Consider the following 27,728-nt stretch of genomic DNA (forward strand, 5'->3'; position numbering starts at 1 on the left):
TGATATTTTTTCTATTTCAGACAAGCTAAAGTTAGAGAGAGGAACAGGGAGGGAAGGAGATGAGAGCAGTGGTCTTGGTGTTCTTGGTGCTGTTCGGTTTGAGCTGCTTAGGGGAGGAGAGAGGATGTGAGGCGCAGAAGCTGGTGCAAGATGAAGGTGCGCTCCCCCACCACCCCTCCCTTCTGTCCTGTGTCTTTGAAATCGAGCTCTATTTCCCGTGAGATTGATTAGCAGTCCAAGTTAGTGGCTCTATTTGGCTCGTGAAGATTGTGCTATGGATTGTTGGGAAGGGAAAACATCATCATGAGCAAAATATATAGGAACTGTAGGAATAAGTAGGATGGATTTCTAAGAAATTATAGCAATTTTGCAAACAATCAAGAAAAATACCGAAAATGCTGGTCTTTTAAAATATTTTTTTTTCCTCGAGAAATTTATTCATCTCTGAAAGAGTTTGGTTTTCTTTAAACCACCTGTGTTTTCCTATGGTTAAAAAAAAAAAGAAAAATTAGAACCTGAGGATCTGGAAAAAGCATAAATAGCTAAATTGGGAAGGAAATGCTGTATGGGTTCTCTAGAGGAAATCATATAGGGAGAAAGTAGTAAGCCAAAACCAAAGTGTTCCACTGCCAAATTTACAATTTATAATTGCGCTGTTTTTTTTATAGTGTTTGCACTGATTAATCACTACTTTTTATACTAATATTTCTCTGTTTGCGTTGGTACTTGCTGATTATCCTGATATGATATTACCCTCTACAATGATCTAAACGCTGCTAGTAATTAGGAAACATATCACTTTTCCCTTTCCTGTATCATTATTTATGGAGGGGTCTCCGGATTTCCTTTTTAATAATTGTGCCCGCTTATACTATTTTTTTTTTGAGAAAAAGGATGGGATACCAAACAGATATCCCAGCCAGCTAAATAACAAAATGGTTGTTACATAATATGTACATATCCCCAACCTAGGATATGCAACAAAGTTCAGGATTAACTACATATCACTGAAACTGATTTCCCAAGCTCTAACCACCAGTTAAAGAAAAACCCAAAAATAGCTGTATGATCACATAACAACAAAACAAGAACTACTAAAAGTTTAGCTGTTAAGAAGCAGCTATCCCAAAAAGATTTGTTGACATGGATCATTCCAGCAGAATTATCTCCCCAGAACTTCTGTCATCCACTTCAGCAGCAATCCTGGTTCCCATTTCAAGCGCCATTTTCTTCTTCCTCCTTTCCTGTAGCCTTGTGGTTCTGGCAGACTCCCCTTTCATACCTAACCATAGGTTTGAGAAAGTTATGATCTTATGAAGAATCATAATGTAATTCCTCCTCTTGTTAGAAAACAATCTATCATTGCGTTCTTGCCAGATACACCAAATGAGACAGGAGATATATATATCTCTTTTCAATCTAGCTTCCCCAAAAGAACTACTATTCCATTTCAGCCACAAGATCTTCAAGGACTCCAACCTGAAGTCCTCTTCAATATGTAAATTGTATTGAATTAGTTTCCAGATAGATTGAACAAACTCACATTTAATAAAAATGTGAGAATGATTTTCAGACTCCTTAGAGCATAAACAACATATTTTGTCTATACCAATTCCCTTTTTTTCCAAATTATCTTTTGTGTTCAGACTTTGTCTAAAAGCCAGCCAAACTAAAAATTTGACTTTCAGAGGAATAGGGATTTCCCATACCCTTGCACACTCATATCTTAAACCCCCATCAATAAGGAAATGATAAAAGGATCTCACTGAAAAAGTTTTTTTATTATCCCATAACCATCTTCTTTTATCTTCCACTTCTGATAATTTTTTCAGATTAAGCATATTCAACAGTTTAAAAAACTGAAGGACAAGATCCCCAATTAATTGTTTTTTGAAATGAAGGACCCATCTCCAAATACCATCCTCTTTAATTCTCAGGCTATAAACAGTAGCATAAGGAGATGAAGAGAGTTTGAACAAAGATGGAAAAAGAGAAGCAAGGGTAGATGAATCTAACCATTTATCAAGCCAAAAAAGAGTATATTTTCCATTTCCAACTTCCACTTGAGTACTGCAAAGAAAGCTGTCAAGATTAGAACAGAAACCTTTCCAAAACCAAGTTAAATGATTTTTATCCAAATAAAGATATTCAGACCATGATTTTCTATCAAAATATTTATGATGACTAATTTGTTTCCAAAGTTCATTGTTGCCATGGAACCATTTCCAAAGCCATGTTTTGGTCTACAAATCTCTTCCCATTTAACCAGATTAGAGCATCCTTTATGTTCCAAAGTTCCAGTCCATAAAAATCTTCTCCTCATAAAATCAATTTTTTCAATAACCCATGCTGGGAATAAGAAAAAAGATAACCAGAAAATTGGCATAGAAGAGAGAACTGAGTTAATCAAAACCAATCTTCCTCCTCTTGATAGAGACCTACCTTTCCAAATAGCTAATCTTTTCTCAATTTTCTCAATCAAAGGAAACCAGTCATCTCTTTTTAATTTTCCTGGTCTTAAAGGAATTCCAAGATAAGTAATGGGAAAATTACCACTTTTACAATTCATCATATATGCCAGGTTCTGCTGTAAATTCTCATTTTTCTCAAGAGCAATGAGAACACTTTTGTTAAAGCTAATCTTTAAGCCTGAGGCTAATTCAAAGCAGTATAGGATCAATTTCAACACAGTCAAATGATCTTTCTTATTTTTGCAAAATATCAAAGTATCATCAGCATATTGTAAGCAGAAAACTTTAGAACTCATATTTTCAGGACCTAATCCTTCAATTAACTGAGCATCAACAGCTAATTTCAACATCTTAGTAAAAGAATCAGCTGCCAATACAAAAAGAAGAGGTGACAAAGGATCTCCTTGACGAACACCCCTTTTGGACATAATCCAATTTCCAGGTTTACCATTTATGTTGATGGCAGATAAACCATCTTTCAAACATAAGGTCACCCATTTAATCCACTTAGAACCAATTTTTTTTGCTTTCAAGACTTCTAAAATAAAGTTCCAGTCTAGCAAATCATATGCTTTTTCAAAGTCTAATTTTAATAAGATCCCTCCTTTTTTGTTATTCTGGAAACAATCATTGATAATTTCTTGAGCTGTCACAACACCATCTAGTAAAAATCTATCTTTAATAAATCCAGATTGCACAGGATCTATAAGCATCTCCAACTTAGAATTCAGTCTGTTAGTTAAGACTTTAGTAATCACCTTATAAATCACATTTAACAAACTAATGGGCCTATAATCATTAATAGAATTAGCCCCATTCTTTTTTAGAATAAGAACAATATGAGCATAGTTAAATCTATTGATTTCTAAGATGCCCTCATGAAATTCAACAAATAATCTCATAATATCTCCTTTAACAGTATCCCAAAAAACTTGATAAAAGAGGGCAGGAAAACCATCAGGGCCAGGAGATTTATCACCATTCATATCAAAAATGGCTTTATGAATTTCTTCCATAGAAAAAGGTTGTTCAATTTCATCTGGACCCCAATCCACCAAGGGGAATAATTTTTCCTAATCTAATTTACATCTGTGATTGACAGATTGCCCAAAAACTTGACTATAATGATTGGAGAAAGCCTGAGCTATACCATCTTCAGACCCAATATGTACATCATTAACTGTAATTGAAGCTATCAAATTACACCTCTTCCTTCCATTAGCAATTTTATGAAAATAAGCTGTATTCTGATCCCCTTCTTTTAGCCAATGAGCTTTTGCTCTTTGCTTCCACATTTGTTCTTCTTGAAGTAAGATCTCATTCAACTGAAAAGAGATATCATTTTTGCTAATCAACTCATCATCTGTTAAATCTCTAGATTCTTCTAAAACCTCCCATTCTAGAAGTTTATCCAATAAATCTTTCTTTTTTTGTTTAACACTGTGAAAATTAGAATGAGTCCACTGTTTAATACATTTCCTTAAAAATCTTAATTTGCCAACAAAATTTTTTGCTGCAGAAACACTAGAAGGAGCACATTTCCACCATAAAGGAATTCCCTTTTTAAAATCCTCAGATTGCAACCATATTTTTTCAAATCTGAAAAGTTTAGCACTTTGTTGATTATCACCACAGTCAAAACTTATAGGAGCATGATCTGACAATTGGCTGCATAAACCTTGTTGTCTAGAAAAAGGGAAAACATCATCCCATTCAGAGTTGAAAAAAACTCTATCCAATCTAGCCATAGAAGGAGAACTTCTTTTATTAGACCATGTAAACTTTCTCCCATGAAGGGGACTATCAATTAATTCCAAATCAGTGATCATTTCATTGAAAAGTTCCATCTCTCTTCTATAACAACCCTTTCCTTTTCTTTCATCTGGATTGCAAGTAAGATTAAAATCCCCCACAACAACCCAAGGACCTGAGATATTATCTTTCAAACTTTTAAGTTCTTGCCAAAAAATATTCCTTTCACTGTTGTTATGAGGTCCATACACTGAAGTAACAGTCCAAATGAACCCATTTTTGTTGTTCTGCAAAACAACTGACAAGGCAAATTTCCCAGAAAGTTCCTGATTTTTCTTCCATTTATTACAGTTCCATCCAATCATAATACCACCAGAAGCACCAATAGAAGGTAACCAAACCCACTCAAAAAAGGTGCCCCCTAAACTTTTTAAAATATTATCATTGATACATTCCAATTTAGTTTCCTGTAAACAAATAATCTCAGCCTTATTCAAAAAACAAAAATCTTTGACACCAAATCTTTTGAGGCTTAAACCCAAACCTCTCACATTCCATGTAATCAACATGTAAAGACAGATACACCCCCAAATTGGTAAAAAAACCAAAAAGCTACTCTAAGATAGCTCTCTCCTGTTCCATTTGCCTCAATTTTTTTAAAGGATCAAACTCCTCTTGAGGATCAAGAATAATAGCACATTGAGCAGCAAATTTCTGTAATTGCTTGTTAGAACAAGAATCAAATAAAATAGGAACATAAGAAGAACCCAGATTTGAAGATGAAGAAGAATCACCTGAACCTTTAACAGAAGTTCCTTGTGGTGCATTCCTTGCCAATCTTGCAGATGCTCTGTCTACAGCATGCATGGGATCCAAGTCAACAAATCTGGAGCATCTCCTAACAAAAGTCATCTTTGTACTGATAACTGGTTCCTCAGGAGGCAGAGAATTCAATGGTTGAACCAAAAGGACATTATTATCCTCCTCTGCTTTTTCCTCAGCTTTTGCTATACCCTCTGCATTGTTATTGATAGGAAGAGAGAGCCACATACTAGTGTCCCCAATAGTCTCATGGGAATCAATATTTTCACCTTCTTCCACTATAACCTCAATATCTTCAGCAATAATAGGAGAAGTAAAAATCTCCTCAACATTCTTACTATCAGATTCAGTCTCCTGAGTACCTTTTTCTCCATGATCTACAAACTCTTTCACCTCTGGGATTTGTTCATCTACAAGATCAGACTTACTCACCCATGGTTCCCAATCAGAGTGTTGTCTTTGATAAAAGCTCTTAGCATCCATCCAAAGTTTAGCAGCAGGGGAACCCCAAGGAGTGTTTCTCAGATCCTGTTTAACTGACCAGGAATTAGAAACTGAATCTTTTTGGGAAGAAGAATCAGTTCCACTATTTTTTCTTCCCTTAAACCACTTATCATTATATGAGCTTTGAACATTTTCCTCCATCTGATCAATTTTTTGCTTTTTTTTGTCCCCTTCACCAAGCTCCCCCATAATAGACATGATTGAAATATCCACATTGTATTGATTCTTCCCCACAAAAATTTTTAAAACTTTAGGAATGTCTACATATTCCAAGCATCTAACCAAGAGAACAGCATCTATAAATTCTGTGCAAGCCTCTGTTAATGAATCCATCTCTACTAAGTCAGCAAAAGGCTTAACCATCAGTCCAAAAGATTCTCTGTTCCATAAGTGAGGAGGAACATGTTTCAGTTTAATCCAAACACATGAGTTTCTTTTTTCAACAATATTTCCTTCCCAAGCACTCCATCTTCTAAATTTAATTTTACATGATCTTAAGGATAAAACTCCCATTCTGATAAGCTCATCCATTTGTTTCCACGGCTGAATCTTCACTAAAACCTCACCATTAGTAAATAGTCTCACATCCCAGTTTTTGTTCATAGGAAAAAAAGCTCTCAAGTCCAATTCTAGTCTTTCTAGAGAAACATTAGCTCCCTCCACAAATGAAATAATTGCAAAATTTCTAAATTTTTGAAATCCAGAATTTACCTCACCCTCAAAATTGAGAACAGCAGAGGAAAAACGAGGGCGATCACCTGATGTCTTTAATTCAGCCTCCAGATCCCCAAAATCTCTTGGACCAGAATCTAGGTATTTAGCAATATTCTCCTGCAATTTTTCTTCATCAACCGCGGCAAGAGGCCTTTTGCCTTTATCTTGAGGTCGAATCTCAGCTGATCTATCAAGATTCCTGGAAGAAGAGAAATTCGAAGTTTCTCTCCTACATTGCCATGGGTTGGAAGGATCAGATCTTCCATAATGTCCTCCAGAACGACCACCAGCACCAGCACCCCTAGCACCAAGATTTCCACCAGCACCAGCACCCCTAGCACCAAGATTTCCACGACCACCAAAAGATCCTTGACCACTAAAGATTCTTTGCCCTCTTCCTTCACTATTCATTCCTCTGCCACCAGTTCCCCGCCAATTATCAGAAGAACCATGCGCAGAAATTCCAGATCCACAATTTTTCGCTTCATGGCCAACCTTTTGACAACGAAAACAAACAACCGGATCTCGACAATCTCTCGCCATGTGTCTAGAACCTCCGCAGCGAAAACACAATCGATTTTTCCTAATGAAATCCGCCGACAGAAGGCGAGGAGGAGCGAATTTTTTAGGAGAAATCGGCTTAGGGTTCCTCTTCACAACTTTAACCCACTCTCCTTCATCCTCAACCGTAGAAACATCTCGTGATCTGTTTAATTCAATCCCCACCGAAGATATAACCCTATCCTCTTCTGGACCTTTATTGGGCTGAACGATGGGCTTTGAGAAAACTTTTTTGATAAGATCATCTGAGATTAAAGAAGGAACCGATTCTCCCCAAATTTTTTGGGCCACAAAGTTCGTAGTTGCAATAGGCCCAAGAACAAATTGAGGATCTACTTCCAAAAACCCCATTCCTAATAAGCTCTCTAATCTATTCTTTTTTCTTTTTCTTTTTTTTTTCCTTTTTTTTTTCTGAAAACTTCGAAGAACACAAATTGATCAAAATAAATTGATCAAACACACAAGAGAACAAAACCTAATCCTCGAATTCAGGATTCCACAAACAAAAAGATCCGAAAACGAAAACAAATCCAAACAAAGAAGACGAAAGAAACCCTAACCTTTCCGAGAAAAAAATCGCCCCAAAAATCGCCCCCCTGTTCACATGCTGATACCCGCTTATACTATTATATATTAATTTTTACAACTTTGAGAAGGTGATCGTTTTAGTCAATGATTTATGGACAAGATTGTCTATTATTTTTCATTTTCGAAAGTATACTCATTAAAAATAGTTCAGAAAATGGAAAATAATAGACCAACACTTTCGTACATCATTGTCTAAAGCAAGTTTATTCATCAATTCCATAAAAAAAAATACTCATTAAATTTTTTTTTTTCCTGAGAAGTTTAATTAGTTCCATGTAGATTGTTTGACCATATTACTTTGATTTGTTATCATGGTTTCATTGAATTATGTGAGCTATGATGTGACTTTCTGAGGAGAGAATAAAGCTAGTGATCTGATCAGCCGCCATAATCAAATGGCTATAATGTTGGGGCCCAGGAACCCACTTGCAAAAAGATTTGTATCCGTCTAGAAAACTGACACTTGCGTCGTTACTGATACTTGGGCAAATTATGAATAAATACTTTGTAGTATCACCTATTTGAGAATCGACCCTTGTAAGTTCAATTTGTGGCGAAATAGACCCTTGGAGTATTGACCCACCTATGAATACACCCCCTTAGTGAACTTTTTGGGCTCTTTTAAAAGTAAAAGTAAATAAATAAATAATGCAATTGTGGGTTTATCCTCACCAATGCAACTACAGGGGGTCTACCTGTCTCCTCAAACTTTTTTAACGATTTTATAGGAGATCTGTTACAATTAATCCTAGATATATTAGGGGCAGGTGAATGGCTTGTAAGAATGCTAATGAAAATGTGGTTAATCATAGCGTAAACATGTGTAAAGGTTTACTATATTTTACACAAATGCGTGTATACGTAAATGCAGGGGAAGACTATTTTTTTGGTTAGTGAAAATTTTATTCATTCACCAATTGTAAGCGTTTATAAGTACATCATGATTCTCAGTCAATGAAAATTGAGACACACAAGCTTAACAAAAATGCTAAGCACATGCTCCCTCTATAAGTATTTCTTTACAAACTTAGGAGTCAGCTTTTACATTTGTCAGGCATACCACTATTCAAGAGAATCATCAGCATGGAAGTCTTGATAGCCTTCAGAATTATCTCCACATTTTTTACTTTGATGCATGAAGGCCCTTCTATTTCTTTCATTCTAGATCATATGCACAATTGTAGAAAGAGCAAGCCTTTTTAGTTCTTGCTTATAACTGTTTCCCTTTAGCCTATTAGTGTTTGCGTCGGAAATTGATTTCATTTGGGAATCCATTACAACTTGTTTATCGAATTACAAGATTCAAAAAAGTGAGTCTTTTTATAAGACTTCTTTACACAAATGAAAACAAACAAATGAGATCTCCTAGAAACACACATAGAGACTATTTATCGGTCGTTACTTGCGTGAGATCTTTGCCTGTGCCGGGACGCGTTAGCCCGTGGACCGCCAAGTATCAGATCCGGTTTGATCGAAACGAAGGCTCGATGTTCTTGTTTCGTTTTAGACACAAGACCAGAAGTAAATATCTTAATAATAGGAGATAAATACTCTTCTTGAGATCAAAACGACGTTTGATCCCAATGGAAGATGGAAAAGCTGCAGATCTCTTGAAAACTCCCTCTTTATGCTGAAGAATTCGCCAAAATCTCGCATTTTAGATCTGAAATTCATGGCTCTCCTCTCACAAGGTCAGCAACTCACCTCAAAGTTTAAAATTCCAGATCACCCGTATATAGGGTCCTAGGGGTGTATTTATAGGCTTCGGATGCTGTGTTTTTGGATAAGAATTCGTGATTTGATCTTATCTTCAGTTAGAAACGACTTTCCAGCGTTTAGGGATGTTTCCAAAGCAGTTAGGGAGGTACTGGACAGCGCGAATCCTGAGATTTTATCGAAAAACGTGTTTTGAGGGAATCTTCCTGTGCGAGATAAACTTTTGTCTCGGCCCCGAGACACAAATGTGTGTCTCGGCCTCGAGACACAAATGTCTGTCTCGGGTTTCAAGACACATTGGTTGTGTCTCATTCGTCGTTTCGTCGATGTGCGCGCTTCGTTGCTTCGTTGTTCCGTTGTTTTGTTTGCTTCCCTTTGGCATCAGATGATCTTCTTTGACTCGAATATCGACGTTCTTTATCTTTTCTTTGTCTCGAGCTGCGTGTAGGAACCGATAGGCAATTTTTGACGTCTATATATATCCACTCTAAAGTGTTTCAGTCTCATTCTTTTATAGATGAGTCTGAAATACTTTGGATGAGATAGGCCCAACCTTCAGTTCTTTGACTTCTTCAACTTTTATCCTATTCAGTATTTTTGTCGAATAGTCTGAAATTCTTTCGGTGCTGCATTTATCGTTTGACCGTTGTCGAAATTTTAAACTGAAAACCAGTGTGTTGATTTCTGAATTAGCTCACGTCGTTGAATCGATGTTGAACTGATTATCTTCGTCAGGAGTTTGTATCTGAACTGCGATTGAACTACCAGGAGTAATTTTGACCTGAAAATTATCTTGAGCCTGATTTTGGCAGAATTATTGACATGTTAACCGGCGTTGACCTCCATTGTGACTTGTTGACCGGCGTCACGACGTGAATACAGTTTATACTCATATGTTAACTAGAGTCTACACAGTTTAAGCTCTTAAGGTGTTGGAGCGTGGAGAATCAGTTTATACTCGTGTACTCATCGGAGTTTCGGGAATTAGTTTAACTCATATACCCGTTGGAGGTTCAAGGAGATGTAATTTATACTCGTATATTCATCGGAGTGTAAATACATATCCCGAATACATCGAAAACAGGCGGAACTGGGTCAAAACAAGTGCCAAACCACCCGCGGGACCCACCACACGTGCGAGACAGGGTCACGTGTTTCGTACGTGTGCGAGACAGAATTTCCTGCCTTAGCGTGCGAGACAGAAATATCTGTCTCGGATGTCTCGGATGTCGGTTCTTAAGACGGTCTTGGGGATGTTATAAAAGACCCGATTTCTTCTAACTTCTTTCTCCTTCTCCAACTCAAAATTCCCTCTAAAATCTTTATAAAGAGTTTTCCCCGATCCTTTCCTTCCCTGACTCTTCAATTTCATCATATTCCTCCTTTGAAGAACTAGGGTTTCGGCTGTTTCTCCAGATTCGAAGCTTCTTGCCGTGGATTTTTCTTTGTCGAGCTCTCTCCTCCTTCGGCTTCTAGGTAAGCCTCAATCCCTCAGCTTCAATTTTGTTTAATTTGATCTTTGGATCTTGATTTTGTTGACATTAGTAATATATGTAGGGGGTTATGTGTAAGTTGTGTAGGGCCTATATAAGCCCAAGAGATCTCATAATAGGGTTAGGGTTTGTATTATCAATTTGGTATCAGAGCCTCCACCCTCTTCTCTCCTAGCCGCCGGCTGCACACCCCCTCGACCCCCCACCCTCCAGCCCCGGACCCCCCTCCAGCCTCGACCCCCTTTCTGCCCCAGCGACCCCCCTCCAACCCCGACCCCCCTCCAGCCCCGACCCCCCTCTGCCCTCAGCGATCCCCCTCCAGCCCCGACCCCCCTCTGCCCTCAGCCGATCCCCCCTCCAGCCCCGACCCCCCCTCAGCGATCTCCAGCCCGACCCCCCCTCCAGCCCCGACCCCCCCCTCTGCGACCCCCCCTCCAGCCCCGACCCCCCACCTCAGACGACCCCTCCTCTCCAGCGAACCCAGCGACCCCCCCTCAGCGAACCCCAGCGACCCCCCTCAGCGATTTCCAGCGACACCCCCCCCTCAGCCCCTCCCCCCTTCGGATCCGACACCCCCCAACCCCTCACCCCCCATCGAAGAAACCCCCCCTCTCTGTTCTTTCGTTCCTCCCCCCCTTTTTTCTTAGTCGTACTCCCAGACCCCCCTCCCCTTTTTTTTGTCGCACAATCAGACCCCTTCTAGCCGCTTCCACCTCGACCCCTCCTGTTGCATCCTGTCGAACCTCGAGTTTGGCATGGATTCCCTCGACTCAGTCTTCGAACTGATGACAGGAAGAGTATATATCTCACATCGATGAGATATATAACTGTTTTGGTTCTTGTTTCCTCTGAGAAACAAGAATTTGTCTGAGATCCTACTCTTGTTGTGCAGTAGAGGTGCTGCCGAAATTTTTACTGCACACAACAAGGGTCGGAAGAAAAGGTGAACAGGTGGTGGGTCTGAAGCCTATTCGATGGAGGAGATCATCAAGAAGTTGAACCCCGCGGAGGTGTCAACTTTGATGAAACTAATGAAGTTGTCGGCTGGTGAGAGTGCGACAAAACCATCGAAGAAGTTGGAGCTTCCGACCATCGATCTGAAGCTTGATGGACCGAGTACTTACCTGAGCTGGTCGCGACGGGTGAGATACACCCTTGCAGGGAGGAACCTGGAGGGTTACTTGACAGGAGAGACGACAGAACCTGAGGAGAAATCGGAGGGAAGAGATGAGTGGAAGTCCACTCATATGTTGGTGTACATCTGGCTTCTCAACTCGTTGGTCCCGACGATCGCCGTCACGGTGGATGGCATTGAGAAGGTGAAGGACGTCTGGGAGAAATTGAGGAGAACATATGATGGGGTGGGGAATAACCTGCGGGTGTTCCAGATTAAAGGAGAGATTGACGCCACAGTCCAGGGCGAGAGGACTGTACAAGAATATGCTACAGAGCTGGAGCGTCTGTGGCTGGATTATGATCATTTTTCCCCCCGGGCGAGCTGCAAGGACCCAGGATGTCAAGAGCGGGAGGCCTTTCTACAGGAGAGGACTATGGTGTTTCTTAAGGGATTGACATCAGAGTTCGCTCAGCGAATTGCATTACTGCTAGCTCAGCCGAAAATTCCCTCGTTTGAGGAGGCTGTCTCGGCTATGATCCAGGAGGAGACTCGCATTAAGCTGCAGGCGGGGACAGGTGGACTTTCTGTGGTGAAGTCAGCTTTAGCAGCATCTAACAATAATGGATCCAGGGGAGAGACTCGGCAGTGCTACAACTGCGGTGAAGTGGGTCATCTAAGGCATGCTTGCACCAAACCACCCAAAGAAGGAGATTCGGGTGGGCGTGGACAGTTCAGAGGGCGTGATCGTGACCGTGGGGGTCGACGAGGTGGAAGGGGAGCAGGCAACCGGGCGAATCTGATGATAGCAGAAGGAGGAGAAGAAGCTGAGGTGATCTTTACTGAGGAGGATCAGGCGCTCCTGGCGATACTCAGGAGAAAGCAGCAAGTAGCAGGGGATGGAGACAGGAGGAGTGGGACAGAGGAGGCATCCACATCATTCTTCGCCAGAGGCAACACTGCTACCTATGCTCATCCGACCAAAGGTACTGATGACATACATGCTCTTGCTTCTATGTCTCCCGACAAATCATCAGAATGGATAGTCGACTCCGGTGCGTCTCGACATGTGACAGGTAATGCTAGTGAGTTCTCATCATATACTCACCTAGCATCGCCTGATAGTATTCAAACAGCTGATGGTACATTTCAGCCAGTGGTTGGTAAGGGTACAGTCGATTGTACAGGTTCTGTAACTCTGTCCAATGTTTTGCATGCTCCTTCCTTTCCAGTCAACCTTTTATCCATTAGTGCTATCATCCTTCAACTAAAATGTATTGTTTCTTTTGATATTCCCAAGGTGATCTTCCAGGAGAAGGGGACAGGGCGGAGACTTGGGACTGGCACATGGCGTAGTGGACTGTGGTATCTGGATCGTGAAGGACTGGATTCAGCATTGGTGTCAATGATAGAGAGAGCAGAAGTAGGATCTGAGATGAGTGCTGAGAGTGTGTTGATGCTTCATCACCAGCGTTTGGGACACTCATCTTTTAATGTTTTAAGTAGGTTGTATCCATCTCTATTTGAGAAAGCAAATAAGCAGCACCTTGTATGTGATGCATGTGAGCTTGGAAAACTTACTAGAAGTTCTTACGTAAGTTCTGGTCATAGGAGTTCTCGTGTATTCGAACTGATACATTCAGATGTTTGGGGACCTTGTTCTACAAGTTCTATGAATGGATACAAGTATTTTGTTACTTTTATTGATTGTTTCTCCCGCGTTACTTGGTTGTACCTGATGAAAAATAAGAGTGAAGTGTTTGGTTGCTTTCAAAATTTTCATAGGTATGCTCAGACTCAATACGGCGCTGTGGTGAAGGTTTTAAGATCTGATAATGGGACGGAGTATACTAACAAAACGTTTGGGGAATACTTGTCAGCTCAGGGAATACAACACTAGACTACGTGTCCATACACACCTGCTCAAAATGGAGTAGCGGAAAGAAAGAATAGACATCTTTTAGAGGTTGCTAGAAGTATGATGATCTCCATGAATGTCCCAGAAACATTATGGGGACAAACAGTGTTAACCGCGGCAGCACTAATCAACAGAATGTCCTCGAGAGTGCTGGATTGGAAGTCTCCGTGTGAGTTGTTGCAGGAAGATAATGGTGGGCTTCTTCCACTCAAGGTGTTTGGCTGTGTGTGCTTTGTGAAAGACAACAGGCCATCAGTCGGGAAGCTTGCCCCTAGAGCGGTGAAATGTATTTTTGTGGGATATTCTGCTACTCAGAAGGGCTATGTTTGCTGGAGCCCGGTGGAGAAAAGGTTGTTTGTGAGTATGGATGTGCACTTTCGAGAACTCGAGCCATATTACACCCGGAAGGTAACTTCATCCGTTGATAACTCGCCTAATACTGGAAGTATGCGGCGAGAGGAGGAGAATGTGGAGAAATCAATGTCTGAGAATGGTGAGAGATCGGAAAAATCAATTTCTGTAACGATTCCTTGGGAAGGAGACTTGGTTGAGGAGGAGCAAGAGAATGAAGATGAAGAGGAGATTGAGACAAGAGGTGTTAGGCCAACGGCTCAGGGAGAACTACTTACCTATAGTAGGAAGGGGAAACAAATTGCGGGAACAGTACCAACAGTACCTACAGTGCCACTGGTGCCAAGTCCCTTGCCAACGCCTGAACCGACTCCTGAGACACCTACACCACCACAAGATTCCTCTCAAGGTGACTCCATTTCTCTTCCTATTCCTCCCACACCAATAACTGTACGGAGGACTACTCGCAGTAATGCGGGAAATCCTCCCGATAGATATGGTTGGGATCTTGCTCAGTTTGTATCATATTCTAACATCCACCCTACTCATGGAGCATTCATTGCATCATTGGACTCTGTTACTATACCTAACAATTGGCAGGTTGCAAAGAAGGACCAGAAATGGAAAGCTGCTATGCACGAAGAGCTAAGGGCCCTTGAGAAGAACCGCACTTGGGAGTTAGTAAAACTACCAAAAGGGAAGAGAGCAGTTGGATGCAAGTGGGTCTTCACTGTGAAGCAGAATCCAGATGGACAGGTTGAGCGCTACAAAGCTCGTCTGGTGGCAAAAGGATATAGTCAGACATATGGCATCGACTACGATGAGACTTTTGCACCGGTGGCAAAGATGAGCACTGTTCGAACCTTGATCTCTCTGGCAGTAAATGGTGGATGGAAGCTACACCAATTAGATGTGAAGAATGCATTTCTTCATGGAGATCTGGTGGAACAACTCAAAGTGAGACTGGGTAAGGAATTCGAGGTGAAAGATCTTGGCTTGCTTAGATACTTTCTTGGAATAGAGATAGCTCGAGGAGCGGAGGGGATCGTCCTATCCCAGAGAAAGTATGCACTGGATCTTCTCAAAGAGACAGGAATGTTAGGGTGCAAACCTGCAACTACACCGATCGACCAGAAGTTCAAGCTGGGTGCTGAGGCTGGAGAACCAGTTGATCGTGACAGATACCAAAGGCTGGTAGGGAGGTTGATCTATCTGAGTCACACACGTCCCGATATCTCTTTTGCAGTGAGCGTGGTGAGCCGCTACATGCATGATCCAAGGAAGGGTCATATGGATGCTGTGTACCAGATTCTGAGATATCTGAAGAGTGCCCCTGGAAAGGGACTGATATTCAGGAAAAATGGACATGTGAGCATCGAGGGTTATTGCGACTCCGATTGGGCTAGCTGTGCTAATGACAGGAGGTCCACCTCGGGATACTGCATCTTTATAGGAGGTAACTTAGTCTCATGGAAGAGCAAGAAGCAATCAGTGGTGACGAGATCAACTGCTGAGGCAGAGTATAGAGCTATGGCCTTAGGAGTTGCTGAGTTGCTATGGTTAAAGAGTATGCTGGTGGAGCTGAAGCTGGATCAAGGAGCTAAGATAAAGTTATGGTGTGACAACAAGTCAGCTATCAGTATTGCCAACAACCCAGTGCAGCATGATGAACCAAACACATCAAGATCGATAGGTTCTTCATCAAAGAGAAGTTGGATAGTGGACTACTGGAGCTAAGTCATGTTTCGACTAAGGACCAGGCAGCAGATTGTCTGACTAAAGGACTCAGCTCAGTAGATATGATTAGAGGATGTGACAAGATGGGCTTAATAGATATCTTTCGCCCATCTTGAGGAGGAGTGTTGACATTAGTAATATATGTAGGGGGTTATGTGTAAGTTGTGTAGGGCCTATATAAGCCCAAGAGATCTCATAATAGGGTTAGGGTTTGTATTATCAATTGATTTCATGGGAGGATCGAAACCCTAATAACCCTAATCAAATTTTGGGGTTTTTTGATTAAGGTTTTGGGTTTTTATCCCTTTCCTTGTTAATTGTATTCAATCCCTCGCATTTTTTGTTCTTGACAGGAACCGAAGACTCCCCCTTGGTCTTTTGAGGACTTCAATTTCCTCATCACAACCTTCCTCAAAACCCTAGCTCTCTTTTTCATGGTTTGGCTCCTGTCTTTTGCATTTTAGTCTTGATCCTTCTCAATTTTAGTCAATGATTGATCTTTAGCTCGGTTTTGGGAGAAAATTAGAACCTTAATTTTGATTTTGGACGAAGGTCGAGGCTTTGATTTTAGTCAAGACACATTGGTTGTGTATCGTTCGCCGTTTCGTCGATTTGCGCGCTTCGTTGCTTTGTTGTTCCGTTGTTCTGCGCGTTCCTTTGCTTCCTTTTGGCATCAGATGATCTTCTTTGACTCGGATATCGACATTCTTCGTCTTCAATTTGTCTTGAGTTGCGTGTGGGAACCTATAGGCAATTTTTAACGTGTACAATTAGCATACCATTCAACTAGGACATCCAGATCACAAGATTTCCGGGAGAATTGTCACGCCCCTGCCCGCAAGCATGTTGGTACGAGTAAGCTGTAGGACCCACTAAGTGTAGCGTGTTATTTGGCTAAAACGAGTGTCAAAATCGGCTAGTCAATGCTACATTTGAGTCTTTAGCCTTACTATATAAACCACCTACTATCACACACGCCCACCTATGTGGGACTATGTTTAGGGGCATCACAATCACCCCACCTTGTATATGCAATGTTCTCGTGGTGACATAACAATTGGCACATCTCAGTATTACAGTCCATATGTGATAATCTCCTTCAAATCAAGGTACACCCAAGTATCTTATAAGTAGCACCTCATCACTGAAACCCAACATGGAACTGATAGTAGCCTTCGTATGATCATCAAACCCACCATAAAAGCTAGAGCATTTTGTAGGATTAGCTTCAAGCCCAGTAATTGCACTAAACTCTAGGAGGCCTTGATTAAGTTTATGAATAGATTGAATATCTCCTCTTCCAAATAATAACAGGTCATCTGCAAAAAATAAATGTGTGAACTTGAGACAAAAGCATTTAGGATGGTATATGAAATCTCGTCATACCTCAGCAAGTTGAGTCTGCTTGAAAGATGCTCCATGCCAATAACAAATAGAATGGGAGAGAGGGGATCTTCCTGCCTTCAACCCCTTTCACCATTAAAGTATCCATGTAAGGTGTCATTTAGTGAGATTGAAAACTTAGGAGAGGTGATGCGAGCCATGATTCACTTAGTCATTTTAGGAGGGAAACCCAAACCAGTTAGCATTGAATGATGGAAGCTGCAACTGATGGTATCGAAAGCTTTTCTGATACCAATATTAGGGGAAGACGTTATTGTTCCCTGGGCATGTTACATGTATTGTCTGTGTCCTTGTGCATGTGCATGTGTTGCGTGTTTGTGTGCGTGTATGCATGTGCGTACTTTTTTATGATCAAAAGATCAAAATGCTAACTCCCTCCTTAGTTTCTTTCTAGTTTATCTTCATTTATCCATCTTACGCCTTGTTTACCATCTGTAAACCCTTCATGTCTCTTCTTCAAGCCCACAACCAAAGTTTGTCCTCTCCTCCTCCTTATGTCTTTTCTTCTACACCTCTTATCTCCTCCTTCTCTTTTTCTCCTTCATTTCATCCTAAAACTTTCTTCTATTTGATGTACTCCAGGTTGCTATCGTTTAATCAGTGTAAATCACATGAAAGTCTTCTGGTATTCTAACAAAGTCTAACAGAGGAAGGTATATATTTGCTACCATCAATAAAATTGAATATCAAAGTGTTGCAACAAGAAAAGAATTGGTAATTTGTGTAAAACATCGGAAAGTTTGAGGTAGTTATACGCTGCTTTGTCAAAGAAGATAAAAAAATTGTTATTGAAGTTTGGTATTAATTTTCTATTAGCATTTTTTATCAAATAACCTAGTAGCAAACAAAATTTGAATGTTATGTTAAAACATTAGAATAACCAATTAAATTCATGTGTAAATAATATCCCATTCTATGTAATATTGTAGGCAAATATTTTCAAATCATTGGACTCAGACTATTTGTTGCAAACAAATATTAGGAGATATAGTCAATTGGAAAAACATAAAAGTTGATATCTTTTTACCCTTTTATATTTTGTTTTCTCCTTCAGTTGATAAGACGACTTGTTGGATTAGCATTCTTCTACCATATCAACCAGGAGCGCTCATCATCAAAGTCTATTAGCACAGTTCATACTTCACTTGGGTATCCACAGAAATTTTAAGATAAAATATAAGATCCTCAAATAGACTGGTTTTGCAAAAAAAAAAAAAACCTTGGTAAAAAATACTATTACTGTTGTGCAAGTACTCAAGTACATTAAGCTCTTATGATTTTCCTAAATCTAGAATTCTCTTTCTACCAACTATTACTTTTTGTTGTTCCTTATTTAATTGCTTCTTTACTTCTTTAATCATACTCTGTTCTTATTGCTTCTAGTTTAATCTTGATGGAACTGACATCATAGTCCTATGCATTATATTCTGTCCCCTTTCGTTTTGGCTTAGTTGGTCATATGATATGATAATCACTGGGGGTTAACTAAGAGGATGCTCCATTTTCAAAGCATAGTGGAAGAATACAGCTACCTACCAACCCACTAATATGAATTTGAAATGCCACATACAGTTGAGAGCATGAAGAAAAATATGTGAGAAATGAAGGGTTGAAAATCTTCAAGACCACCATATAGTCTCATTTGTCCATCATTTATATTAATGTTTGAAATGTCTAATACAATTGAGAGCATGCTGAAAGCATGCTGTTGTTGTTGTTGTACGAAAACATGTTAGAAAGGGATAGAAATGTTTTCAAGACCATTCCCATCTATGGATCATTTGATAACGTTGGAAACGACTACAAACACAAATTGAAAAGATACCATAAAGTATATTATTCTCTTCTCGAAACTTATAATAGTTAATAATGTAATCGTGGTGTATAACAGTTACTGCTCTCCAAAAAATCGCACTGAAGTTGCAGAAGGAATGGAACTTCTCCGTAGATCCTTGCAGTGGAAGTGAGGGATGGAAAGATCCTTGGGTCAGTAACTACATTGCCAACAATGTCAACTGCAGTTGCAATGCTACCCTCTGTCATGTAACTAGCATGTAATTTATCATAACTTTTGAATAGATTACGCAGAAAATAACACCTTATCGATATTAAAAGAAGCTAAAAGTTACACTTTTTTGCCTTTAGAGAGCTCAAGAGTCAGAATCTTTCAGGTGAACTGCCATCTGAGCTCGCTAATCTTACCCATCTAAATTTTTTGTAAGTGTGCAGAATTATAGCTTTAACTTGAACTAAGTAAAGGTTTATATTTGACTAATTCTGAGATTCATCATCATCATTATTATTGTTCTGGTCAGAGATCTCTCTAGGAACTACCTCAATGGATCAATTCCTGCATCCTGGGCTTCTCTTCCTCTAACTAACCTGTAATTAACTCTGAACTTGCAGCTACTACATAACAACTACTGCTATGGCAGTGATGTAATTGTCTCTGTTTTGCAGGACTCTTCTTGGAAACCGCATCTCCGGAAGAATCCCAGAGGAGCTGGGAAGCATGTCTACTTTACTGTCATTGTAATATTTTCTTGTTTTATCTTTATATATCTATATTATATAAATGGATGTAAACCAATAGTTTATTTTGCCAAATGAGTTACCGAGGGGTGAATAAGTGAGGAATGCCAAATTATTAGTCATATTCAATAGATGGGGTTCACCCGTGCTACCTGTCAGTAATTCATAATCACGAATGAGCTATCAGATGATACCTAGTATCCTCTGTCCGTGTGTGTGTGATATATAATACATACACATACGTATACACTGAAATATTGGTATGAAGTGGTAGGTCATTTAGAAAAAATGAGCTGCCTAGAGATAGGTTAGCCGCGGGGCTCACCCTATTAGTCACATTGGAGCAGGTGGACCTCACTGCTATCTAGTAAGATCTCATTTTGGTAAATGAGATCACAACTCATATCTAATATCACTCGTGTACTCACATATATAGAACATACATGCATCCCTACATACATACATATGTATACACACACACACGTATGTATATATGTACACACACATGTGAGCATGTGCACACACAAACGCCCGCGCGTGTATGTGTGGTGTTTGTGTTCATGTGCACATTACGTTATGTTTATAAAAAAAATTATATCAATTTGTTTGCGCTTTAGTAATGATTTTGGATGGGCAGTGTGTTGGAGGATAACCAGATGGAAGGCCCGATTCCAGCAACACTAAGTAAACTTACTATGTTAAATCGGCTGTGAGTATACTCATCCTCTGTTTTAATAATATGAACCTGAACTTAATTTCCTATCTGTTTATATTCTTTACTAATTGTTTTAGGTTTTATTTTCATTACTGAAGGTTTCTAACAGGTAATAATTTCTCTGGACAGTTGCCAGAGTCCCTTGGCAATCTTAAGAACATGAAAGACATGTGAGTTGAGATTCTCTTGTCAACATTTTATTCTTGTGCTAATGGTGCTGGGAGTCTAATTGCCAAAACTAGTCTGTCTAATTGTAAAAAAAAAAGTGTAACCAGCCAACAAGCCCGTTATCTGCTCATTATTACCTTTAGTTGGATGGAACTCGCATCATATTCCCATGCATAAAGTAGTGCACATTATCTGCTCATTATTGCCTATAGTTTGAATGAAGTTAAAGAAAGAAAAATATTTGCTTGCTTTCTTGTGCAAGAATCATGGTTATAGAATCTGATTCTAGCATGTTCGGGTGGGATAAGTATTAGGATGAGCAACTTCTTCAGTTAAGTATCAGAGATAGATTGATGACTTCCTTAAACATATAGAAATACAAGAGCAAAATGTTTCAATGGATGGTTTCATAGATATATTTGGAAATCATCTGGGACTTGAAATTCAAACTTAAATTCAACATTGCAAAAATTATTATTTTAACTTCATTTCCTGCCACTCATTTGCAGGAGAATAGATGGGAATCCAATTTCAGGGAAAATCCCCGACTTCATTGGCAACTGGAGTCAACTCCAAAGATTGTGAGTTCCACCCTAGTATTTGTTAATTTTCACGCAAATAAAGTGGATTATATTAATGTTTGAGTCCAAATAAATTGTAGAGACATGCAAGGAACTTCTTTAGAAGGACCCTTTCCTCCCAGCTTTGCCAAATTGAGCTCCATAACCGAGCTGTAGGTGTCAGTTAGATCTTCAATTCCATTTGCTACTCACTCAATTTATCCAATTTTTTTAGTTAACTTACTTTTATTCTTTTCGCTTTGTAGGAGGGTTAGTGACTTGAAAGGGGGAGATGGTAAATTTCCTCCACTACATAATATGAACGGCATGAAAGAACTGTGAGTGTGGTTTTCTGAACAAAAATGCATTTATTTTTCTTTATAATGAATTGTGATTCCATGGCCAAAATTTTGAATCAGTGATATGATGCAGGGTCTTGAGGAACTTATCAATATCTGGTCAAATTCCCTATTACATTGGAGATATGCCCCTCAAATTATTGTAAGCTTGTTCAGGTGTTTTCTTATTTATCATATGATTGTCTATTTAAATCTTACCTTAGAGGTGGCTGTACTAATGTATATGCTCTTAATGAAAGTAACTAGCCATCCTTTAACCACGTAGACATGCTTAGTCTCAAAAACCACGTATCGTGCTTCTTAAGGACCTAGATAGATTTTTACCTTTGTAGAGATGCTTCCTATATATTTCATAAAATAATACATTAACTATCATCCTCTAAACTAAGTGTGGCCTCTGGCATAGTACTAATTAGCTTGTTGATGAGGTGGCTGTACTAATGTATATGCTCTTAATGAAAGTAACTAGCCATCCTTTAACCACGTAGACATGCTTAGTCTCAAAAACCACGTGACGTGCTTCTTAAGGACCTAGATAGATTTTTACCTTTGTAGAGATGCTTCCTATATATTTCATAAAATAATACATTAACTATCATCCTCTAAACTAAGTGTGGCCTCTGGCATAGTACTAATTAGCTTGTTGATGAGGTTCTAATTGGAGATAAAAGCATTCACAATGTAACAAGTGTCACACCCCGAGCCCGCGAGCCCGTTGGCGTGATGTAAGCCGTGGAACCCACTGAGTGTAGTGCACTGTTTGGCTCAAACCATCCCCAAAATCGACTAGGCGATGCTATACTTGAATCTCAAGGCTTACATTATAAACACTACCAAATCATTGTCACCACTCGACGTGGAACTAAAGTTTGGGGTGTTACAATCACCCCGCCTTAAATAGGCATCATCCTTATTGAGACATGACAATTAGTCTATCCCATTATCACTGCCACGCGATGTGGACTCTAGAGGTGTCTCCTACGCGCTTTAGAGGTGGCTCCCAACCATTTGTCATGTCACGACAATTGGTTCGTTCCAAGATAACCGCCAGGCGCCGTGGACTCTGGAGGTGCCTCTTACGGGCTTTAGAGATAGCTCCTAACCATTTGTCATTTTGTGATGAGGACGTCGCATATGTAAGGTGGGGTGATTGTGATAACTTCAATCCCACATTGAGCAATGACAATGATTTGGTAGTGTTTCTCACATTGAGCGGTGACAATGATTTGGTAGTGTTTATAAGATAAGCCTTGAGATTCAAGTACAACCTCAACTAGTCGATTTTGGCAGTGGTTTGAGCTAAACAACGCGTTACACTCAATGATCCCAGGGATTACAACGCGCCAACGGTCTTGTGGGCCGAGGGAGTGACAACAAGTTTCTTTCATTTTACCTTTTTCTATCTTTACCCTTCTTATATTTCTCTTGCAGAGATTTAAGCTTCAACAAGCTGAGCGGCACTATTCCTAGTAATTTCGTTAAGCTGCAAAATTATATTACTAATATGTAAGCATATCCTTTCACATGATTTGAACATTAAGGTTAGAATCCTATTTCTTTTAGTAACTTATAACTTGTAATGAGTTTGTCTTCTCCTTGTAGGTACATTACTAATAACATGCTACAAGGATCGATACCCAATTGGATCTTCACCAGCAAAGAATACTTGTAAGTTAAATATTTACCGTAACCTTACATAAAAAATTATTTTGTTATAAATATTTTTGGTTTATGAATAAATGAAGCAGTTGAACCATCTTATAACCTGATAATTCCAGGGATTTATCTTATAACAATTTCACAGGATCCCCAGCACCAACAACTTGCCAACAAGGAAATGTGTAAGGAAACTCAGCTTCATCCCCTTTCTTTTTCAAAGATAATTAAGACTTCTTTATGCTTTCTCACAGTCAGATTTTTCTCTTATTTTCATGCAGTAATTTTCTTTCGAGCTATTCATCCACAAATAGCAACAAGTAAGCTTCTTCTGATCTTACCAACTAATTAATTTTCTATTTCAAAAAAATTATTCTAACTTTCTTCCTTTTTTATTATTCTACAGGATACTAAGATGCTTACAGAGAAATATTCCTTGCTCAGAAAATCCAAGTGGGTTTCAAAACTTATTGAGATCTCCTTTAAGAATTTAAATTCAGCACTAATTGTTTCTGATCCATATCACCCACAGATTTCAACTTGTTCATAAATTGTGGGGGTGGCAAAGTTACTATTGGAGATGATGAATACGAAGATGATGATACATCACCACTTGGAGCAGCAATCTATTCTCAAAGTGAGAGTGGAAAATGGGCTTATAGTAGCACAGGATCTTTTGTGGGCAAGGATAAAGCCCAATATATTGCAATCAATACATCAACGTTGAATACCTCCAACCCTGAGTTGTATATTAGAGCTCGGCTCAGTCCCCTATCTCTTAAGTATTATGGGCTTTGCTTACAGAACGGAAGCTATAATGTGAGTCTACATTTTGCTGAGATAATATTCACGGATGATCAAACCTTTTATAGTGTTGGAAGACGAGTATTTGATGTATCAATCCAGGTGAGTGGTTTTTAATTTTTCCGTAGTAAAGCTAAAACAATTAGTATAGTTTGTTTCTCATTAATCCAACAAGAAGATTTCAAAACAAAACAGGCATATTGGCTTTATTATCCTCTTTACAAAGATATGAAGTTGCATCGAATGATGGTATGAATAACCCCAGCGTATACTATTATTGGATGAGATCTGACCTGATATGATTGTTCATATATATAAATACAAGGACGAAACAGGCTAAAAACTAAAAACCAATATCATCCAATGGCTAGGATTCAGTCAAACAGTCAACAGACACATGCATTAATTATCTTATTAAACACATGCATTAATTACCTCAACGCAGTGAATCCAGATTCATTACCTCAACGAACACGCCCTTCACTGCAGTGAATCCAGATTCATTACTTCAACGAACACGTTTTTCACTGCAGTGAATCCAGATTTGTGTTAGTTGAGGTAATTAATGCATGTAATTAATGCATGTGTCTGTTGACTGTTTGACTGACTCCCAGCCATTGGATTCATCTAGTACTTTCAAGTTCGAATTTTATCCTTCATTTACTTATTTGATTGATTTTCAGTTGTTTTAACCATGCAAACTTTAGTTTCTTAAATTCTGTTACACTGAATCAAAACTTACGACTTTGTGGTAAGGGTTGAGGTTACACAGTGAACATGGTTAAACATTTTTTAATTAAATCAGTGGGAGTTCTGTAAGTGCTTATTACTTGTAGAATGAGATGTGATTGACACATGATTACGCATTCAATACATACAGGGAGAAAAAGTTTTGGAGGACTTTGATATTGCAAAAGAAGCTGACGGGACGGGAAAGACAATCATTAAGAACTTCACTGCGAATGTTAATGGCACTTTGGAGATTCACTTCTACTGGGCTGGGAAAGGAACTCGCTCTGTTCCGCATAAAGGTGTATATGGACCTCTTATATCAGCTATTTCAGTCACACCAAGTAAGCTCTCTTATCTCTTCATAAGCATTTGGGTGAAGTAATTCTTTAAAAATGGTATTGGAACACTGTAGATTTCTGGTTTAAAATATTCTTCGAGTACCAAGGAGTAATATTAGCTTGTTATACATTATTAGCCCACGATCCATCGTCTCAAGCTTTTGACTGAAGTTTTTTTTTTTACATGGTATTGTTCAAGAACCACTTTACACAAGAATTTCAGTTATTGGATTGTATTTGTGGGTTAACAATGTATTTTCCAATTAAGACTAATCTCTTATACTTTGTGGATCATGTAAAAAAGGTTTTCATGTGGGACTTTTTGATCCATGTGGAAGGCGAAAAATGTGAGGGTAAATAATAGCCTATTTTAAATTTGATAGTGATGAGAATTGAACCCGGAAGCTCTTTACACATGGTGCACTCTTATTGCATGTTAGTTTTGCATGATGTGCTTCTTGACACCGACATCTGATTGGCATTAACATTTGACCATTTTATCCTGGAAGACTTTGTGCCCAAGCTGCCTGACACCGGGAAGCACAAACTGTCAGTGGGGAAAATCTTGAGTATTGCTGCTTCGGCTTGTGCAGCGATATTTCTGTCAGTCGTTCTGCTTTGGCTTTGCTGGAGAAGGAAGAATGTCGAAGATAATGGTAAGAAAAAAAATTAAATCTTATTGTTCATACTAAGCTCTTTCAAAAAGTCAACATTAGTGTTTTTCATATTGTCTGATGTGCAGAACTCAAAGGACTTGAGTTACAGACTAGTATCTTCAGCTTGAAACAGATTAAAGCTGCAACCAATAACTTTGATCCTTTGAATAAGATAGGTGAAGGGGGGTTTGGCCCAGTTTACAAGGTAATAATATCATAACCTTTACTCATTAATACAAGATATTCCCATCTTTGCCTCATGTTTTTTCACTTGGGTCTCAGGGAGTGCTGCCCAATTGTTTGCTTATTGCTGTGAAACAACTATCTTCCAAGTCTAGACAAGGAAACCGTGAATTTATAAATGAAATTGGTATGATATCTGCAATACAACACCCCAATTTAGTGAAGCTCTATGGATGTTGTACTGAAGGAAACCAATTACTCCTCATATACGAATATATGGAAAATAATAGCCTTGCCCGGGCTTTATTTGGTTAGTGATTTCCTTTGCATGATGGGTGTCGACTTTTTTTATGATATATTTTCTCTAAGTGATTACTTGATAATCAATAGGTCCTGAAAGATGTCGCTTGGAACTTGATTGGCCAGCGAGGTGTAAAATTTGCCTAGGAATAGCAAGGGGTTTGGCATATCTACACGAAGAGTCAAGGATAAAGATTGTTCATAGAGACATTAAGGCAACCAATATTCTTCTTGATGAAGATCTAAATGCAAAGATATCGGATTTCGGTTTAGCCAAACTTGATGAACAAGAAAATACCCATATCAGCACCAGGATAGCAGGCACTATGTGAGTATATCTTCAAGCTTCAAGCAAGTTTATGGTATAAACTCCATAAAACCTGCTCACTTTGCTTCTGCTACTGAAATTTATAAGGATGTTTATGTGCTTGTAGAGGATATATGGCTCCGGAATATGCAATGCGGGGATACTTGACGGACAAAGCAGATGTTTACAGCTTCGGAGTTGTAATGCTGGAAATTGTTAGTGGAGTGAGCAACACAAACTACAGGCCTCAAGAGGACTTTACTTATCTTCTTGATTGGGTAAGAACTATTGAGTATTATTAATAGTTAACCTAGTTATTTGAGCCCATTTGATAAAATATGTAATTATGCGTTACTATATATTTTTATGAAGTAATTGGGTAAAAAACCAAAGCTAATTGTCTATGTGGGTACTATGAAAAATTGATATTAGTTTCTGCAGAAAGTAAAATACCCTGTTCATTTATTGTACTTAATGAACGCGCTTGGTCAGTGAATAAGCTTTCGTATTGTATATTTTTGGGTAATCATGTGCGTTTCTTTATTTATGACATTATGTTATCAGTGCTTGAAATAATTACATTTTCTCCTATTTCACATTCCATGTAATTTTATATAAGCATATTGGGAAAAAACAGATTTTTCTAAGTTGCCTACTAAAGTATTAAGTTATGGGGAGTAACAGTGGGTTAGAGCTCTGAAAGATAAGCATATAAGCAAGTTTCAATAGCTCTTGACCACATTTTGCACTTATATTTCCGTATCATTTCTTTGTTGTTAGATATGAACATAATAATTACTTGATGACTCTTTTTCAGGCGTATGTTCTAGAAGAGGAAGGAAGACTACTAGAACTTGTCGACCAAAACCTCGGTTTAAACTACTCAAAGGAAGAGGCATTACGAATGTTGAACTTGTCTCTCATATGCACCAACCAATCTCTAACTCTTAGGCCTCCGATGTCCATGGTAGTTAGCATGCTTGATGGCGAAATTCCGGTGCAAGCTCCATCAAAGATTCCTTCTAATCAAAAGAATGAGGGCTTTAAGTTCAGGTCCTTTGAAAATATATCCCACTATAGCCAATCTCAGACCGTATCGAAAGATGTGCCATACAGTGAGTTGTCAATATCCGTTAACAGTAGGGAAGATGGAGTTTCTTGTTCCTCGTCAAGTAAGCTTCTCTCTGAGAGTTAGGGGCTGTTTGGTTGTTGTCGGTAAAGTTGTGTATTTATGACACAACTTGGAAAGTTGTTATTCAAATCATCAATTTTA

At 39.0% G+C, this 27,728-nt stretch overlaps 1 protein-coding gene across 1 annotated transcript; it reads left to right on the forward strand.

Moving 5' to 3' along the window:
- Positions 1–27,728, forward strand: LOC109827345 (probable LRR receptor-like serine/threonine-protein kinase At1g53430). The gene is made up of 24 exons (XM_020394336.1): positions 1–156; positions 19,037–19,199; positions 19,291–19,362; positions 19,461–19,529; positions 19,606–19,677; positions 20,315–20,386; positions 20,491–20,562; positions 21,070–21,141; positions 21,222–21,293; positions 21,387–21,458; positions 21,553–21,621; positions 22,911–22,985; positions 23,082–23,147; positions 23,258–23,320; positions 23,417–23,455; positions 23,542–23,588; positions 23,668–24,041; positions 24,820–25,012; positions 25,519–25,665; positions 25,752–25,870; positions 25,948–26,158; positions 26,239–26,476; positions 26,583–26,733; positions 27,273–27,728. The coding sequence occupies exons 1-24, from the start codon at positions 60–62 to the stop codon at positions 27,648–27,650; spliced, it is 3,003 nt and encodes a 1,000-aa protein (XP_020249925.1). The 5' UTR covers positions 1–59; the 3' UTR covers positions 27,651–27,728.

Source organism: Asparagus officinalis, unplaced genomic scaffold (assembly GCF_001876935.1).
Source record: "Asparagus officinalis unplaced genomic scaffold, Aspof.V1 AsparagusV1_Un154, whole genome shotgun sequence".
Classification (NCBI taxonomy): Eukaryota; Viridiplantae; Streptophyta; class Magnoliopsida; order Asparagales; family Asparagaceae; genus Asparagus; species Asparagus officinalis.